The sequence below is a fragment of the Chroicocephalus ridibundus genome, unplaced genomic scaffold, assembly GCF_963924245.1.
Source record: "Chroicocephalus ridibundus unplaced genomic scaffold, bChrRid1.1 SCAFFOLD_92, whole genome shotgun sequence".
NCBI classification, from domain to species: domain Eukaryota; kingdom Metazoa; phylum Chordata; class Aves; order Charadriiformes; family Laridae; genus Chroicocephalus; species Chroicocephalus ridibundus.
This window is the reverse complement of record NW_026961708.1, coordinates 568,984-585,879: the sequence shown is the minus strand read 5'-3', so window position 1 is coordinate 585,879 and position 16,896 is coordinate 568,984. Positions and strand designations below refer to the sequence as shown.

The following is a 16,896-nucleotide window of genomic DNA, read 5'->3' as shown; positions in this document are numbered from 1 at the left end:
ATGACCAACAAGAATGTTTCCCAGAGAGCTGGTGCCATCTCCATCTTTGGAGGTTTTCAGGCCAAAAATGAATAAAATCCTGCGCAAGCTGGTGCAACCTGATGGCTGACCCTGCTGTGAGCAGGCGATTGGGCTAGAGACCTCCTGAGGTCCCTTCCAGTGTTGCCATCCACTACAGGCATTTTCCCTGAGGATGGTCGGGAAAGCACTCATGTTCCCGTGGCCATGGAAATAATGCAGACCTAAGTATGGTCAGATCAACAGCAGTTTTGTGTCCACGCCAGTCAGTCTTTCTCAGGTGAAGGGCTGCTTGGCAGATGCCCCCACACAGCCATGACCTTATCCTTGGCTTCATCTTTTATCTCCTTCTTCCCTCTTTTGTCCCTCCCAAGTTCTTCCCTTGGATCATCCTCATGCCCTCCCATACAAACAGCCCACCCCTCTTAAAGCTTCCCTTGTTGGCTCTGGTTTTGCTTCTTTTGTCCCTTCAGTTGGTGTTTTTGGGATGGTCACCATGGTAATGCCTTCCTTGGCTTGCAATTTCGTTTAACTAGTGTCTCCTCTTTTAATGTATGATCTGTCCTGTCCTTTAAATTCCTTATGCTTTGTCCTTGTGCCAGACACCCCAAGTCACGTGGGACATCTGCACGCTCACACTAACAGCAGGCACAATGGAGCTTCAGTCCAAGTGCACCTTGAGAATCTCAGGGATTACGCCAACAGAAACCTCAAGAAGATTTCATGGAGATGGGATCTTCTCCTTCTGATCTTCTACGTTAGGGGACAAAACAACCCTGTAGATCAAAGCAGGCTTGGACCTGAACTGAATGAGGAGCAACCTGGAGGAGAAGGGCCTGGGCATTACGAGCGATGCCATACAGGACCGTGGTGCTAACCATGAATATGGCCACGTGCACATTGGGCTGTGCCGGGAGGAGCGTGGCCACCCAGGCAAGGGGAGTTATCACCCCCAGGACTTAGCACGGGTGTGGCCACATCTGGAATAGTGTGTCCTCATGTGGGGCTCTCTCTTCTGGAGGAGCGGGGAGGAACTGGAGTGGGCCCATAGGAGGGCTACCAAGATGGGGTTAGGGACCATGTGCGGAAAGGCTGAGAGGTGGGGACCGCATTGGCCTGGTGAAGTGGCAGCTCAGAGAAGAATAATAGTAGCTTCAGAAAGCTTGACTGTTACTGTCAGAGATGATCGCGTGGTTTTTGGTAGAGGGAAAGAGCACGAGACAGGAAAGCCATGAGAAACTGCCGTTTTGGATGTGCAGATGGACGTGAGGAGACAGAAACGTCGCTCGAAGGAAGGTGGTGCTTTGGCGCAACAGGTCACTCAGAGGGAGTCTGCGTTAACCCATGATTTTGCATTTGAAGGAGCAGCCAGTGAGGATGGAGAGATGTCAGTAAAGGCAGGGACGTGCCAGGGTGAGAACAAGGTGGGGAAGTGTGTTGGGTGTCTACAGTCTGCAGGGAAAGAGGCGCAGGCACGGGACGGTGTAGGACAGCCTGTGGTGGAGATGGCCAAGGGTGCCGTCAAGGCCAAAAAGCCCTGACAGAACTGAGCTCTTTGTCCCCTTGGCTATGGCTGATGTCTCTGCCACCAGGGCCTACGAGGAGACACATTGTTCCCATGGCACAGAGGCCACGTTGCCTTCTTGCGCCCCCCGGCGAGGCTGGGAGGTGTCGTACTGTTGTCCTTCACTTGGCACCACACCCCCCCGCATCCCATGAAAGCCCTGAGCCATGTGTGATGGACGGGGTCTCTCTCCTGAGGGTGAGGGGCTGGGGTCAGGGCTTGGCATTTGGCTTCATAAAGCACACCAAGGCTTCACGCAGCGTCGGAGCCACCGGCACTTTGCCTGCCTGTCATCGCCACCTCCGAACTTCTGCTGTAACGAGTCCAAGGGGAGGCCGTCTTGGTAATGGCCCTCGGTGGGGCTTGTTAATGCTCCAAGACACTTCAGCATTTCTTTCTGACTCCTTGAGCAGTTTGTGCAACCTCCCCTCGGCGCTGCGGGTCCACGGGCTCAGCACCGAACCCACCGTGGGGCTCATTACAAGGCAGAGAGCCCTCGTGTGCCTTGTCTCTTCCCGTAACTTTCTTCAAGTCCTCAAGACTCCTGCAGCTAATTGGAGAGCTTTCAGGCTGGTAGTTACAGAGGAAGACTTCAACGAGGACATAATGAGAAGGGAGTTTTGCATTTTAAAGGCATTTGTTTTTATTTTCCAGTTTACGAAGCAGCGATAGCAGCAGTCTCAAATAGGTATTGATCCAGAGGGTCACCTAAGCAGGTATGGGCAGGTAGGAAAAGCAGTCCCTTGAGGCCACACACTCAAGGGGCATCCTTGCTCCTCACCTCCCCGACCCCACCGTTCCTCTGATCGGCCCCCTGGGCCTTGCGGCACTTGTCCTTACATCAGACTTCTCCACTGAAGTCTGCAGCTGGACGTTACAGCTCCTTGGCACCAATTCCCACCTGCTTTCCTCAGGGAACTGCCTGCACGCAGGCACAGGAGGACTTCTCCTCATTGCCTAAAGAACAAAAGCTACACATGATGCAACTCAATAAGCTTTAAAACTCTCTCCTCTACTACATGCCAAGTGCAAGCTGCATCTAACGAGGGTCACCTTCCACAAGGCATATCCATACGAGAACCGGTTTAGAGAGAGCGCTAGGAAAATACAGATAGAAACATACTTAAGGAGTTGCCTCAAGAGTTCATCAGACTTCTCAGAGAGGCAGGAAGTTCCTAACTCCCTGAAGGCCAACGCAGCAACCAGATAGTTTGGAGGAGTCTGACTGATGGAAGAGCAAGGGGAGGGGGAAATCTGGAGATCCACGGGAAGGGTAGGGACAACCTCTTCAGCCTGCTCTTGACTTCAGCTTTGGAAGAAAAGTCCAACCTCCAGACACTTGCACTGAGGAAATCTCCCTTTATTACAGAGATGTGACACAGGAGTCATAGAATCACAGAACGTGTTGGGTTGGAAGGGACCTTTAAAGGCCATCTAGTCCAACTCCCCTGCAGTGAGCAGGGGCATAGAATCATAGAATCATAGAATCATTCAGGTTGGAGAAGGCCCTTGCGATCATCGAGTCCAACCATCAACCCCACTCTACAAAGTTGTCCCCTAGACCATAACCCCTAACACCACATCTAAACGACTCTTAAACACATTCAGGGATGGTGACTCCACCACCTCCCTGGGCAGCCTATTCCAGGGTCTGAGCACTCTTTCTGTGAAAACTTTTTTCCTAATGTCCAGTCTAAACCTACCCTGCTGCAGCTTAAAGTCATTCCCCCTTGTTCTATCGCTAATTACCTGTGAGAAGAGACCAGCACCAACCTCTCTACAATGGCCTTTCAAGTAGTTGTAGAGAGCGATGAGGTCTCCCCTCAGCCTCCTCTTCCTCAAACTAAACAAACACTCCCAGCTCCTTCAATCGCTCCTCATAAGATTTATTCTCCAGGTCCTTCACCAGCTTCGTTGCCCTCCTCTGCACTCGCTCCAGCACCTCGATATGTCTCTCGTATTGAGGTGCCCAAAACCGGACACAATACTCCAGGTGTGGCCTCACCAGTACTGAGTACAGGGGGACAATCACCTCCCTCCTTCTGCTGGTCACACTAGTTCTAATACAAGCCAGGATGCCATTGTCTTTCTTGGCCACCTGGGCACACTGCTGGCTCATGTTCAGCCCCTTGTCAATGTGAACCCCCAGGTCCTTTTCTGCCAGGCAGCTCTCCAGCCACACTGCCCCAAGCCATTAGCGATGCAAGGGGTTGTTGTGGCCCAAGTGCAGGACCCGGCACTTGGCCTTGTTGAAGCACATTCCATTAGTGTTGGCCCATCAGTCCAATCTGTCCAAGCCTCTCTGTAGAGCCTCCCTATCCTCATGCAGATCAACACTCCCGCTTAGCTTCGTGTCATCTGCAAACTTCCTGATGATACACTCTATGTCCTTATCAAGATCGTCAATAAAGACGTTAAACAGAAATGGTCCCAACACCAAGCCCTGAGGGACACCACTTGTGACCGGCCGCCAGCTGGATTTAACTCCATTGACCATGTCTTTAACTAGATCAGGTTGCTCAGAGCCTCATCCAGCCTGGCCTTGAACGTCTCCAGGGATGGGGCCTCCACCCCCTCTCTGGGCAACCTGGGCCAGTGTTTCACCACCCTCATTGTAAAGAACTTCATCCTAATGTCTCATCTAAACCTGCCCTGCCCTAGTTTAAACCATTGCCCCTCGTCCTATCGCTACATGCCCTTGCCAGCAGCCCCTCCCCGGCTTTCCTGTAGGCCCCCTTCAGGTACTGGAAGGCCGCTATAAGGTCTCCCCAGAGCCTTCTCTTCTCCAGGCTGAACAACCCCAACTCTCTCAGCCTGTCCTCATAGCATAGGTGCTCCAGCCCTTTGATCATCTTCGTGGCCCTCCTCTGGACCCGCTCCAACAGCTCCGTGTCCAGCTGTACCACCACGCCAGAGACATCTACAGGACCCCTGGGTCAGACAGACTGGCTTCATGTCTCTGGAGAAGTGGGGTGGATGCAGACATTCCTGGCAAAACACGATGATCACAAACCAAATGGCCAATACAGAGGAGGTTCCTGAGATGAACTGGAAAGCGCTTGTGAAGAGACATGGGCAGCTTATTCCTGCTTCTGAATCAGGTTCTTCAGTGTGTCTTTGAGCTCTTGGTTCCTCATGCTGTAGATGAGGGGGTTCAATGCCGGGGGCAGCAGTGAGTACAGAACAGCCATCAACAGATCCAGTGACCGGGACGAGGTGGAGGGGGGCTTCAGGGAGGCAAACATACCAGTGCTGACATACAGGGAGATCACGGCCAGGTGAGGGAGGCACGTGGAAAAGGCTTTGTCCTGTCGCTGCTCAGAGGGGAACCCCAGCACGGCCCTGAAGATCTGCACGTAGGACAGCACAATGAAAATTAAACACCCAAACCCAAGAGGGACACTAACCACAAGAAGCCAGGCTTCCCTGAGAGAGGAGTTGGAGCAGGAGAGCTTGAGGATCTGGGGAATCTCACAGAAGGACCGGCCCACAGCATTGCCTTGGCAGAGCGGTAGTGAAAATGTGTTGGCAGTTTGCAGCAGAGAGTGGAGGAAACCACTGCCCCAGGCAGCTGCTGCCATGTGGACACAAGCTCTGCTGCCCAGGAGGGTCCTGTAGTGCAGGGGTTTGCAGATGGCAACGTAGCGGTCATAGGCCATGACGGTGAGAAGAAAATATTCCCCTCCAGCCAAGAAGAGAAAGCAAAAGGCCTGTGCAACACATCCATAGTAGGAAATATCCCTGACGTCCCAGAGGGATTTGGCCATGGATTTGGGGACAGCGGTGGAGATGGAGCCCAGATCAAGGAGGGCGAGGTTGAGGAGGAAGAAGTACATGGGGGTGTGGAGGTGGTGGTCACAGGCTACAGCGCCGATGATGAGGCCGTTGCCCAGGAGGGCAGCCAGGTAGATGGCCAGGAAGAGCCAGAAGTGCAAGAGCTGCAGCTCCCGTGTGTCTGCGAACGGCAGGAGGAGGAACTCAGTGATGGAGCTGTTGTTGGACATGTCTCAGGGAATGGGGCACTGTCCATGGAGGAAAAGACAGTGATAAATAAGGGGAGACTTAGACAAAGGTGCTATGGGGCAGATTTACATCCTGGAGGGCAGCTCACAGCTTGGAAGGACACCTCCAGCCCAGCGTCCTGATGATGGTATCTCGTTAAGGGATGACATGAACATTGCTGGGCAGCTGCTCTCAGCCCCCGTGCTCTTCAAGGGACAGTGGGCAAGATGCTGGCGAGCTGCACCACGGCTCTGTGGAGCTCTGGCTGCAGAGGAGGTGGTTCATGCTTTGGACCCCACAGCCCTGAGGGCAGAGGCTCTGCTGGGTGGGAGAGAGGCAAAGGCGTTTGCTCGGAGGAAGGGGTCTGCATTGGAGGGCTTTTCTGAATTCTCCCTCCCACAACATTTCTGGGTTTTGTTCCCCTGTCCCATGCCTTTGCCCTGTCGGTGCTCACAGCCCCCATCCCAACCTCTCTGCACTCCTCTTTGCTCTGCAGAAACCTGCCTGTTGGCAGGGCACGGGCTGGGACATGTTCATGCTCACAGGTGGAAAAGGGCAGGTCAGCACAACGCTGAGGGGTCCAGCAAAGGTGATGCTGGTGCTGTCCATAGGCAGAAGAGAGGATGAAGGCCCTTTAGGAGGCTCCTAGCAGATCTACTGGTCACTCAAAGTTACAGTCCAGGAATCTCAGTGACTTGTTCAAACTTGAGAGCTCCTTTTCCATAGTGTTCTCTCTCCCCACCACGCAACAGTAGGAAACAAAAACCCCAGACCCTGCAAAGCTTTACAGTAATTGGTTGGAATTTGGGGGGGTTTACAATGTGGCCAGCCCTATCGATACTGGGGGAAGATACAGCCGTCCCCAGGCTCACACATTCCCAGACCCTGGCAGATCCCGGACTTGGGCTGTCTGCAAACTCCTGCGCTCCAAGATCTGTTGTGCACATCACGTCAGGGGGACGTTTCCCCACCCCTGAATGCACCCTGCACAGTGTGGTGCCTTCACACGTTGACTGTGGGGCCACATGTGGGGCAGCGGGGCTGTGCTGGTGCAGGGATGAGGACGTGTACAGGAGCCACACTGCCAGGACATCCCAAAATCCCTAAACACCAGCCAGGCACGGCTGTTCCCCCAGTCACTGCGGTGGCTCTGGGATTCCAAGAGGCACCATGGGTTGGAAGCGTAGGGTGGGCACCACGACCCCCAGCTCTGCCAGCAGACCTTCTGAAGCCCCAGCAGCTCCCAAATGTCGGAAGGGGACTCACTGCCCCTCCCAGGGTTGGGAGTCTCTTGGGGCCAGCAGCCGCTGGCACTACCTGCCAGGAGCCACAAGACACAGTGGCCAGCGTGGATTCCTGCACCGCACCTCACAGTGCCTCCCCTCCTATGTGACCGTCGTCTCTCAGGAGCACCGCTGGGTGTGAAGGGGAGCTGCTGGAGCTCTTCTCTGCTGACCCCCATGGCCCCCAGCTCTGCCCTGGTGCCAGCTCACAACCACTCCCACAGTCCTTCTGCAAGTCTGTGTCTCTGCCTGGACCTGGCCGCCGTGGTGTGCCTGCGTGGCCCCGAGATCCCAGACGGGCTCTGCTTGGAGACCACGTTGTGACCCTGGTCCTTGGTCCGAGTGGGGCTGATGATCTGGCCAGGGATCATGACAGAATGGACAGGACAAGAGACGGCAAGGACAAGAAGCAGGAAGGGAAATTGCAAATGAGATTAAGGGAAGAAAAGAAGTATACATACATATTTTCTATATTTGTATATATAATCAGGATAGTGGGTAAGTACAAGTTGGGTTTGGAAAGCGTGTCTGGAGACCAGCTAGACCTCCTCTTAATGCTAACCCATAAGCTCTCAGTTGGCTCCTCACCCATCACGAGGCAGACGTCCAGGCCCTCCAGCTGCTCTCTCACATAAAGGGCAACTGCCCCTCCTCGACTTTCCAGCCTGTCCTGAAAGAGCCTGTGTCCTTCCGTTGCAACCCTCCAGTCCAGGGAGTAACCACACCATGTCTCCATGACACCAGGAAGGTCATAGCCCTGCAACTACCCACAGCTCTCTAACTCACCGTGTGCATTAGTGTATGGGCACTTTAGCACCTTGGGTTCCTGAACAGGGGTTGGGGAATTTCTCCATCATGGTGCCTTGAAGGCACTTCTTGCTGACAGACGAAGATTTCAAAGAGCACGTCACAAAAAATTATTTTATATTCTCACGGGTATATTTTATTCCTTTTCAGTTTCGATAAGAGATGGTAGCAGCATTCTCCGGTTGATGTTGCTCCAGTGAGCCTCCTAAGGAGTTTGAGACCGGCAGGAGAAGCAGTCCCTTGAGGTCTGAGACCATAGGGACAACCTTGTCCTTCCCTGCCCAGCCCTGCGCTTTCTCTCATGAACCTCCACCCGCCTTCCTTAGAGAACTGACTGCACGCAGGCAAAGAAGGGTTTTTCCTATTTTTCAGTAGCAAAGTCCAGGATTCCATCTTAGAAATGAGACCTGTAGTTGTGACACCGGGCCTGAGCTTCTCTCATGGGCACAGCAGCTCCTGGGGCAGAAGAGAGGGGGCGTTTTCCACCCCACCAGCCCCAAGCCTGGAGAGCACCAATGGCGTGAGGAAGTGGAGGCCAATCACTCTCTTTTTCACACCTTTGGTCCCTAGGATAACAACCTCCCCCTTGAATGCCTTATGCACCCCACTCCCCAGAGCAGCACAAACATCCTGCTCCTGGGGCACCATTTCCAGAAGGCCTCTGGGTCAGACAGACCAGGCTCTTGCCTCTGGAGAAGTGTGGTGATTCCTAAAACTTGTTTACAAAGATAGTGTTCAAGCGCAGAAGAAAAGGACCAAATCACCAAGCCTGGCCTGAGAGAAACTCAGAATTGCCTGTAAAGAGAGAAGGGCAGCTTATTCCTGCTGCAACAGCAGACAGTGGATGAGTCTCTTTAGTGCCTCCTTGAGCTCCTGGTTCCTCATGCTGTAGATGAGGGGGTTCGCTGTGGGAGGCACCACTGCATACAGAACAGCCACCACCAGATCTAGGGAAGGGGACGAGATGGAGGGAGGCTTCAGGTAGGCAAACATGGCAGAGATGGCAAACAGGGAGACCACGGCCAGGTGAGGGAGGCAGGTGGAAAAGGCTTTGTGCCGCCCCTGCTCAGAGGGGATCCTCAGCACAGCCCTGAAGATCTGCACATAGGACAGGACAAGGAACAGAAAACACCCGCAAGCTACACAAAGACTGACCACAGTAAACCCAGCTTTCCTGACATAGGAGTCCAAGCAGGAGAGCTTGAGGAGCTGGGGGATTTCACAGAAGAACTGGCCCACAGCATTGCCTTGGCAGAGGGGTAGTGAAAATGTGTTTCCAGTGTGAATCACCGCGTTGAGGAAACCACCACCCCAGGCAGCTGCTGCCATTTTGATGCAAGCTCGGCTGTCCATGAGGGTCCCGTAGTGCAGGGGTTTGCAGATGGCAACGTAGCGGTCATAGGCCATGACGGTGAGAAGATAGTATTCTGAAGAAACAAAGAAGAGAAACCAGAAGACCTGGGCAGCGCATCTACAGTAGGAAATAACCCTGGTGTCCCAGAGGGAGTTGGCCATGGATTTGGGGACAGTGGTGGAGATGGAGCCCAGATCAAGGAGGGAGAGGTTGAGGAGGAAGAAGTACATGGGGGTGTGGAGGTGGTGGTCACAGGCTACAGCGCCGATGATGAGGCCGTTGCCCAGGAGGGCAGCCAGGTAGATGGCCAGGAAGAGCCCAAAGTGCAAGAGCTGCAGCTCCCGTGTGTCTGCAAATGCCAGGAGAACGAACTCGATGGTGCAGCTGACGTTGGACATTTGGTCCTTCCAGGGATGGGTGACTGTCCGAGGAGGAAAAGACAAGCTCAGAGACTTGTTTGAACAAAGCCCGTTGCATTTGACAACAAAACTCCCCACAGTGCCTTCTGAGTTCTCTGGGGGACCTTCCATCAGGTCTCCAGCTTAAACTCCAGTTTGTGCTGAAGAGGTGCGCCGTGAGGATCAGGGTCCTCTGCCCATGGGTTCAGAGGCGTTGCTCCGGCTCTGCAGCAGGGTTAACACAGAGCTGGCAAAAGCCATTTGGTTGCTGTTCCAAGGGCAGGACGCCCTGAGCTGGGTGAGGAGTACTTAGTCTTGTTACCCAGCGGGTGTATTCCCAGTGACCATCATGAGAGGTGAAATAAGGACCATGCCCAGCTGCTTCCTGGAGGCAAGAGGACAGGATTCATATCCTCCTACTCTTCCTCCTTTCCAAGATTTCAGTCATGTCACTGTCAGCTCTCTCTCAAGGCAAGGAAAGGGAGCAGGCAGAGGTGACGTGGCCCATTGCAGAGGGCTTTATCCCTGTCCTTATGTCAATGCACCACATGCACCGTTTCTCCAAGCACTCAATGAATAACGCAGTCCAAGACATGCTTGCGTGTAAATGCAAGCTCCGACGCATGCGTTTTTTGAGCGGTGAAGGTTCAGCAGTTTCACTGCCTGTTCTGCAGGAAATGAGGGGGAGCAGGTGAGTTTAGACTCTCCAAGTACAGACTCATTTACTTTTCAGCTGCCTGCCTCTTGTCTTCATTGCAACGGCAGAAATTCTCGGCTTTCCCTCATCTCTCAGGGTAAACACTGCCAAGCCACTCGAGGCCAAAAGAGCTCCCTGTAACCTCGTGCAGACTCCCGAGAGGGAGCGTGCTCCTTGGTCTTGCCCGCAGCTGCCCTGTGCTTCCACCTCTCCCAGCTAGAGGACGACTGCACTCAGAGGTCACTCTGCAAAGGACTCAGGACTCTGCTAAGAACAGGAGAGTCCAGTTTCAGAGGGCAAATCTCCAAAGTGCTGTCTCTTTCTCAGCCGGGCTAGGGAGAGTGGCAGGGAGGATGTGAAAAGGCGCCTGACTCAGATGTGGAAACCAGGGACTGTCGCCTACCAGAAGGAGCTTCCAGGAGAGCCGTGCTCTTCTGGAGCACTGTCTGCAGCCTGCCAGGACATGCTGGGGGACAGTCAGGTGTCCTAAAGGTGGAGTCTCCTTAAAAGAGAGCGGGCTTATTCCCCAGGCACACTCACTGCACTGCCACAGCTCCAGGAATGGACATCTCATTGCCATAAAGGCAGCTCCACGGAAGGACCCTCAGAGCCTGAACTGCAGGGGAACCCCCCGCACCCTGCCCTTTATCCCCAGGGGTCTTGAAAAGAGGGACAAGAGCAACAGTGAGAGATGGAGAAACAAGGATCATCACCACGTTCCTCCTACCAAAGGCGGCTTGGAGAGACAGAGAGAGGCAGGCAGCCTGTCAGGAAGGCCTTCCCCTTACCTAGGTGTGTGCACCACCTTCCAGTGGCGACATTGCCGGCCAGTTGCTCTCAGCCCCTTTGTCATGCAGCAGGAAAAGGGCATGTTGTGGCAGAGATGCAACTCTCTTCTGCTGGAGATCTGGCTGCAGAGATGACACATGCCTTAGACCCCATGGCCTTGAGGGTAGAGGACTCTGTTGGGTGGGAGAGGAGACAACGGGGCATGCTTAGAGGCAGGCGTCTGCACTGGAGACGCTGGAAGGGAATTGTCTGGATCCCGTCTCCTACTACAGAAGAGCAGAGCTCTTTCTCTGTATCTGTGCTCACAGACCCCATCCCACCCTCTGCGTGCTCACCTCTGCCCTCCAGAAACCTCCCAGGGCTTGACGCTTTTCCAGAGAACCTCTGTGTTTGCAGCTGCTGAGGAGCACTTCAGAAGAGCCCTGAAGGGAATGATGGCAACTGCCAAGGAGATGGTGGTGCTGCCTGTAGGCTGGGGGAGCAGTGGCAGGTGAGGAGACTTCCTGAGGGCCCTCAAACCCCTCTTGATCATTCAGAGTAACATTTTAGGGGTCTCACTCCCAAATCTAAACCCCCAAAACTCTTTCCATCTCCCTGTTGACAATGGGGGAAAACTGAAAAAAAAAAAGCAAACAAAAGAAACCCAATCAAAGCAATTCAGAGGCAGGAAAGATCTTTCTGGTACCTGGTGACTAAACTTTCCCCTGGAAAATTCCCCATCTCAAAATGTCCCTGTGGTGAGCTAGAGCTGTGACCATCTCTGAGCAACCTGCTCTAGTGGGAGGTGTCCCTGCCCATGGCAGGGGGGTTGGAACTAGATCATCTTTAAGGTCCCTTCCCACCCTAACGATTCTATGAGTCTATGATTTTATGATCCTTATCCCACATAATACTCTCCAGATGGAGTAAAGACCCAGCCCCGTCAGGAGTTGCTGCTTCCACCCAGAACTTCTCCCTGCAGTGCCATGGGCAGTTCCCCCTTCTCAATCACCCCTGAGAAGCAGTGAGAGCCATCCTGACAGATCCCATGGCTGTCAGATGTGGCAGCTTTGGAAGACCTCTCTGGGAACATCAGCTGCACCGACCTGCAGCCAGAGACTTACTGTGTCCAGGACTGGGAAGATTTCCCCCTCTGTGAGCCCGCCCTCTGTCCTCCCACTCCAGGCTGCCTTTAATTTCTCTCCTGGTTGCCCATCACGTCTTGTCACTGCCCTGAGCCCTGCTGCGCTTTGCAGAGGAGCTGCTCCTGGCCTGAGCTCTCTTTCTACAGGGGCCAAGCATCCGTTGCCATGAACTTGCTCGGTCCCAGGAGCTTGTGCCAGCCCAGGAGCACAAGTGCAGCTGAAGGTGTGACTTTCTTTGCCCCACAGTCTCCCCCGAGATGCTCCCTGGTCTCCAGCGCTGACAAAGCAGCAGGGCCCCTCCTGGGGAACCTTCTTGGAAGGAGGCTGAAGTAAACACCTGCATCATCTCTGTCATCTGTGGGGAGAGCGGTGCAGTCCAGCCATGTGATGTGTCCTTTCAGAGCTTGGTTAACTAAGAGAGGTGACAAGCGCTCCCTCTGAAAACCCCTATTCCTCCCCAAATACTAGGCAGTGAGAGGAGGGCTTTGTTTCCCCACGGAGGGCCGTGATGCGAATGAGCCGATGCAGAGGTCTAACTTTGCTTACAGGTCTGCAGGCTCTCAGGTTCATCTCCCTCCAGTTCACGCCACAGACCTACAGGAGGTGGGATTCCCTGTCCCTTGGTTTGGGTGTGCAAAAGATAGGTGTCACGCCTTGTCGAAGCTCTCACCAGAGTCAATGGACATGGATGGAGATCAGTGACAAGTGGTGTCCCTCAGGGGTCCATATTGTGAGCAGTACTGTTTAATACCTTCATCAACGACATAGACAGTGGGATCGAGTGCACTCTCAGCAAGTTTGCGGATGACACCAAGTGTAGTGGTGCAGCTGACACACCTGGGGGACAGGATGCCATCCAGAGGGGCCTGGACAAGCTCAGGAAGTGGGGCCATGTGCAATTCAACAAGTGCAAGTTCAATAAGGCCAAGTGCAGGGTCCTGCACCTGGTTTGGGGCAACCCCCGGTACCAGTACAGGTTGGGGATGAGGGATTGAGAGCAGCCCTGCGGAGAAGGGCTTGAATGTACTCGTGGATGAAAAGATGGGCATGACCTGACAATGTGTGGCCAACTGCATCCAAAAAAAAGCAGATCCTCCTGGAATCTCTGCTAAGGCACATGGAAGATAAGGAGGTGATTAGTGACAGCCAACATGGCTTCACCAAAGGCAAATCGTGCCTGACAAATTTGTTTGCCTCCTACGATGTTGCCACAGCATTGGTAGATAAGGGGAGAGCAACCCATGTCATCTACCTGGACCTATGCAAAGTGTTTGACACTGTCCCGCATGACATCCTGGTCTCTAAATTGGAAAGGCATGGATTTGATGGATGGATCGCTTGGCGGATAAGGAACTAGCTAGATGGCCGCACTCAAAGGGTTGCGGTCAACGGCTCATTGTCCACGTGGAAACCAGTGAGGAGTGGTGTTCCTCAGGGGTCAGTACTGGGACCAGTGCTGTTCAACATCTTTGTCGGCAACATGGACTGTGGGATTGAGTGCACCCTCAGCAAGTTTGCTGACAACACCAAGCTGTGTGGCACGGTCGATTTGCTGGAGGGAAGGGATGCCATCCAGAGGGACCTCGACAGGCTTGAGAGTTGGGCCTGGGCGAACCTCATGAAGTTCAACCAGGCCAAGTGCAAGGTCCTGCACCTGGGTCATGGCAATCCCAGGCACAAATACAGATTGTGTGGAGAATGGCTTGAGAACAGAGACGCGTTCACAGAGACGCGGGAGCTGCAGCTCTTGCACTTCTGGCTCTTCCTGGCCATTTACCTGGCTGCCCTCCTGGGCAACATCCTCATCACCACAGCTGTAGCCTGCGACCACCGCCTCCACACCCCCATGTACTTCTTCCTCCTCAACCTCTCTGTTCATGATATCGGCTCTATCTCCACCACAGTCCCTCAATCCATGGTCAACTCCCTCTGGGACACCAAGGCAATCTCCTACTCAGGATGTGCTGCCCAGGTCTTTTTTCGATTCTTCTTTTATGGTGCAGAGTATTCCCTTCTCACCGTCATGGCCTATGACCGCTACGTTGCCATCTGCAGACCCCTGCGCTACGGGACCCTCCTGGGCAGCAGAGCTTGTGTCCACATGGCAGCAGCTGCCTGGGGCAGTGGTTTGCTCCACGCTCTGCTGCACACGGCCAGTACATTTTCCCTACCCCTCTGCCAAGGCAATGCCATAAACCAGTTCTTCTGCGAAATATCCCAGATCCTCAAGCTCTCCTGTTCAGATGACTACCTGAGGGAATCTGGGCTTCTTGTGTTTAGTCTTGCCTTTGCTTTTGGATGTTTTGTTTTCATTGTGCTGTCCTACGTGCAGATCTTCAGGGCCGTGCTGAGGATCCCCTCTGAGCAGGGACGGCACAAAGCCTTTTCCATGTGCCTCCCTCACCTGGCCGTCGTCTCCCTGTTCATTAGCAGTTGTATGATTGCCTACCTGAAGCCCCCCTCCGTCTCTTCCCCAGCTCTGGACCTGGTGGTGGCAGTTCTCTACTCGGTGGTGCCTGCAGCAGTGAACCCCCTCATCTACAGCATGAGGAACCAGGAGCTGAAGGATGCCCTGAGCAAACTGATTCAATGGGTTCACCTTCAGCAGCAGTAAGCTGCCCGTCTCTCCTCACAGGGCGTTCCGAATTTGGGCCAGGACAGGCTTGTACTTTATTTGGTTTGGCATCTATGATGATCGGACTCATACAGAATGTTTGAATTCAGTCCATATCTCCAGAGCCATGATCCCGCTTTGCCCTTTAAGCCCGAGGCTTTAGGTAAATGTGTCGTCGCAGTAGCAGACCTGTCTGCCCGTGGCGCAGCTCCGTAATAAAGGGTGTCTCCCCAGTGCAGCGCCTGGAGGTTGGCTTCTTCTTCTGGCTGAAGTCAGGAATAGGTTCCAGGAACTTCCCTCTCCATGGGCTGCTGCAGCGCTTGCTTCTCCATGGGCTCATGGGAAGGGTCAGAGGGAATGAGGGATGGACTCAGCTGCGTCACGTGGGTGCCCAGTGCCCTGGGGATGGGGAACGGGCTCTGAATTGCCTGCTCAGGGCTGTTCCACTTGCAGCAGAGCTGAACGGTAGCTGCCCGGCTTTCTGGAAGGGAACCCGGAGCCCCCAGGAGAGCAGAGGGCATGTACAGGAGCCATGTTCCTGAGGTGGGCCTGACAGAACAAGAGACTGTCCAAGTGATGTTATCCAAAGGTGAAGCACTGTATTTAAGTATCCACAAGCAGACAAGGTCTCTGCCAACACCAGGAGAGGCAGTGGGGAGCCAGAAAGACCAAGACAAGCACACTGCTGGGCGATTAACGTCTTCCTTAGTAAAAGAACATGGGTGGGTCAACATGCTCCCTGGCCAACATCCGGAGTCAGAGGGAATGCTTTGTGCTCCTTCCACAGCTGCAGACCTCTGCGAAGTGCTCCCGTCTACCCAGAGCTGCTTCCCAGCCTGACCAGCGTGGAGTTACGCCATGGCCCAGGGCACCACAACCCCCTTTTGCTGCAGAGTGGCACCACCAGCTCCAGGCCCTGCAGGGAACACGGGGAGGAGAGCAGGAGCAGCAGGAGGTGTGAGGATCAGAGGAGGGATGGGGAGAGGTCAGACAGGAGCGGATCCAGGCTGAGAATTTCCTCACAGAGAAGAATGCTGGTGCTCAGCTAATCCAAGGCAGTGCCAAGGGTTTGGTTACCCTAAAGCATGCTCGTGGTGCAGCATCAGCAGTGCACGCTGTCCTGGTACACTAGCAGGCTTGGGGAGTAGCTGAAGGATGGGTGTCCCCCGCTCACCATCATCCCTCCTGAAGGGTGGCACCAAAAGGGAGGCTGTGACCCTGTGTCAGGGCTTGCACTGAAGGAAGAATACACCCAGAAGCCACTTCATTTCACTGCTGTCCTTCAGTCCCTGCTGGACCACTCCATGACCTGGAGACAGCCTCTCTTGCCCAGTCTGCCAGTCCCTATCCCAAAAGTCACCTCCAAACAAGGCTACTCAGCCAGGGCTGAGCTGGAAGACAGGAGTCCAGCTGTGAGCACAGAGTGGACAAGGCCTCTCCCGGGTCATCTGCAGGGCTAGAAGCCTTTGTGTTCCCCACAGGAAAAGGCAGCATGTGGAGGAGAACCTGGGAAACTGCAGACCATCCCTATATGCCCATGGACTCTCAAGAAAAGTCCCTCAATGCAAAAAGACAGCCTGGCTTGATGCCCGCATGAACAGACAGGAAAACCTTCTACAGGAGCTTCATTCAAGACCCATGTCCCCATACCAGCCATTTCCAGCCCTCACCTTTCACCACGGCCGTGGGCAGCGCTGATCACATTTCAACGTGACCATCTCCATCCTCCTGCTGGGCTCAGTGGCTGTATCAGTAGGACAGGCTGTCCTGCCCTGCCCTGTCCATGCCCAGACCCCTGCAAACCACAGAGCAGGTGCGACTGGAAACCAGCAGCTGGAACACAGCTGAGACTGGGCAGTGCCAGCCCCACCACTCCCCACCAGAGCAGCTCTCCACGGTCACTAAAGGACTCAACGCTGCTTGTGGAGCCAGGTGTCCCTTGGAGGCTTCAGCCACTGGCACTACCTGCTGGGAACTGCGCACCCAGTGCCACGTGTCGGTGCCCTGCACTGCAGCTCGTGGTGCCTCCTCTCTCAGGAGAACCACTGGCTGTGTTACTCCCTGACCAGTTGTGCAGAGGAGCTGCTGGAGGTCTTCTCTCTTGAGCCCCATGGCCCCTGGGATGGGGGGTGGAAAGGATAAAAGACAATGAGGACAAGACAAAGAGAGGCAGAAAGGAGCTTTTCTAAAGAGTTTTAGGGGTGGAGGGGAAGGGGGAAATCGCCATGACAGTGGATCAGCGCTAG

At 54.3% G+C, this 16,896-nt stretch overlaps 3 protein-coding genes across 3 annotated transcripts; 1 reads left to right on the top strand and 2 right to left on the bottom strand.

The window, feature by feature from the left end:
- Positions 1 to 4,662: 4,662 nt before the first annotated feature.
- On the bottom strand, positions 4,663 to 5,586 carry LOC134509580 (olfactory receptor 14A16-like). Its single transcript, XM_063322138.1, has one exon. It carries the CDS (start codon positions 5,584 to 5,586, stop codon positions 4,663 to 4,665), a length of 924 nt encoding a protein of 307 aa, XP_063178208.1.
- A 2,842-nt stretch (positions 5,587 to 8,428) lies between these two features.
- LOC134509614 (olfactory receptor 14C36-like) lies at positions 8,429 to 9,426 on the bottom strand. The gene has a single exon (XM_063322186.1). It carries the CDS (start codon positions 9,424 to 9,426, stop codon positions 8,491 to 8,493), a length of 936 nt encoding a protein of 311 aa, XP_063178256.1. The 3' UTR covers positions 8,429 to 8,490.
- A 4,333-nt stretch (positions 9,427 to 13,759) lies between these two features.
- LOC134509610 (olfactory receptor 14C36-like) lies at positions 13,760 to 14,650 on the top strand. Its single transcript, XM_063322182.1, has one exon. The coding sequence runs from the start codon at positions 13,883 to 13,885 to the stop codon at positions 14,648 to 14,650; it is 768 nt and encodes a 255-aa protein (XP_063178252.1). The 5' UTR covers positions 13,760 to 13,882.
- Positions 14,651 to 16,896: the final 2,246 nt, after the last annotated feature.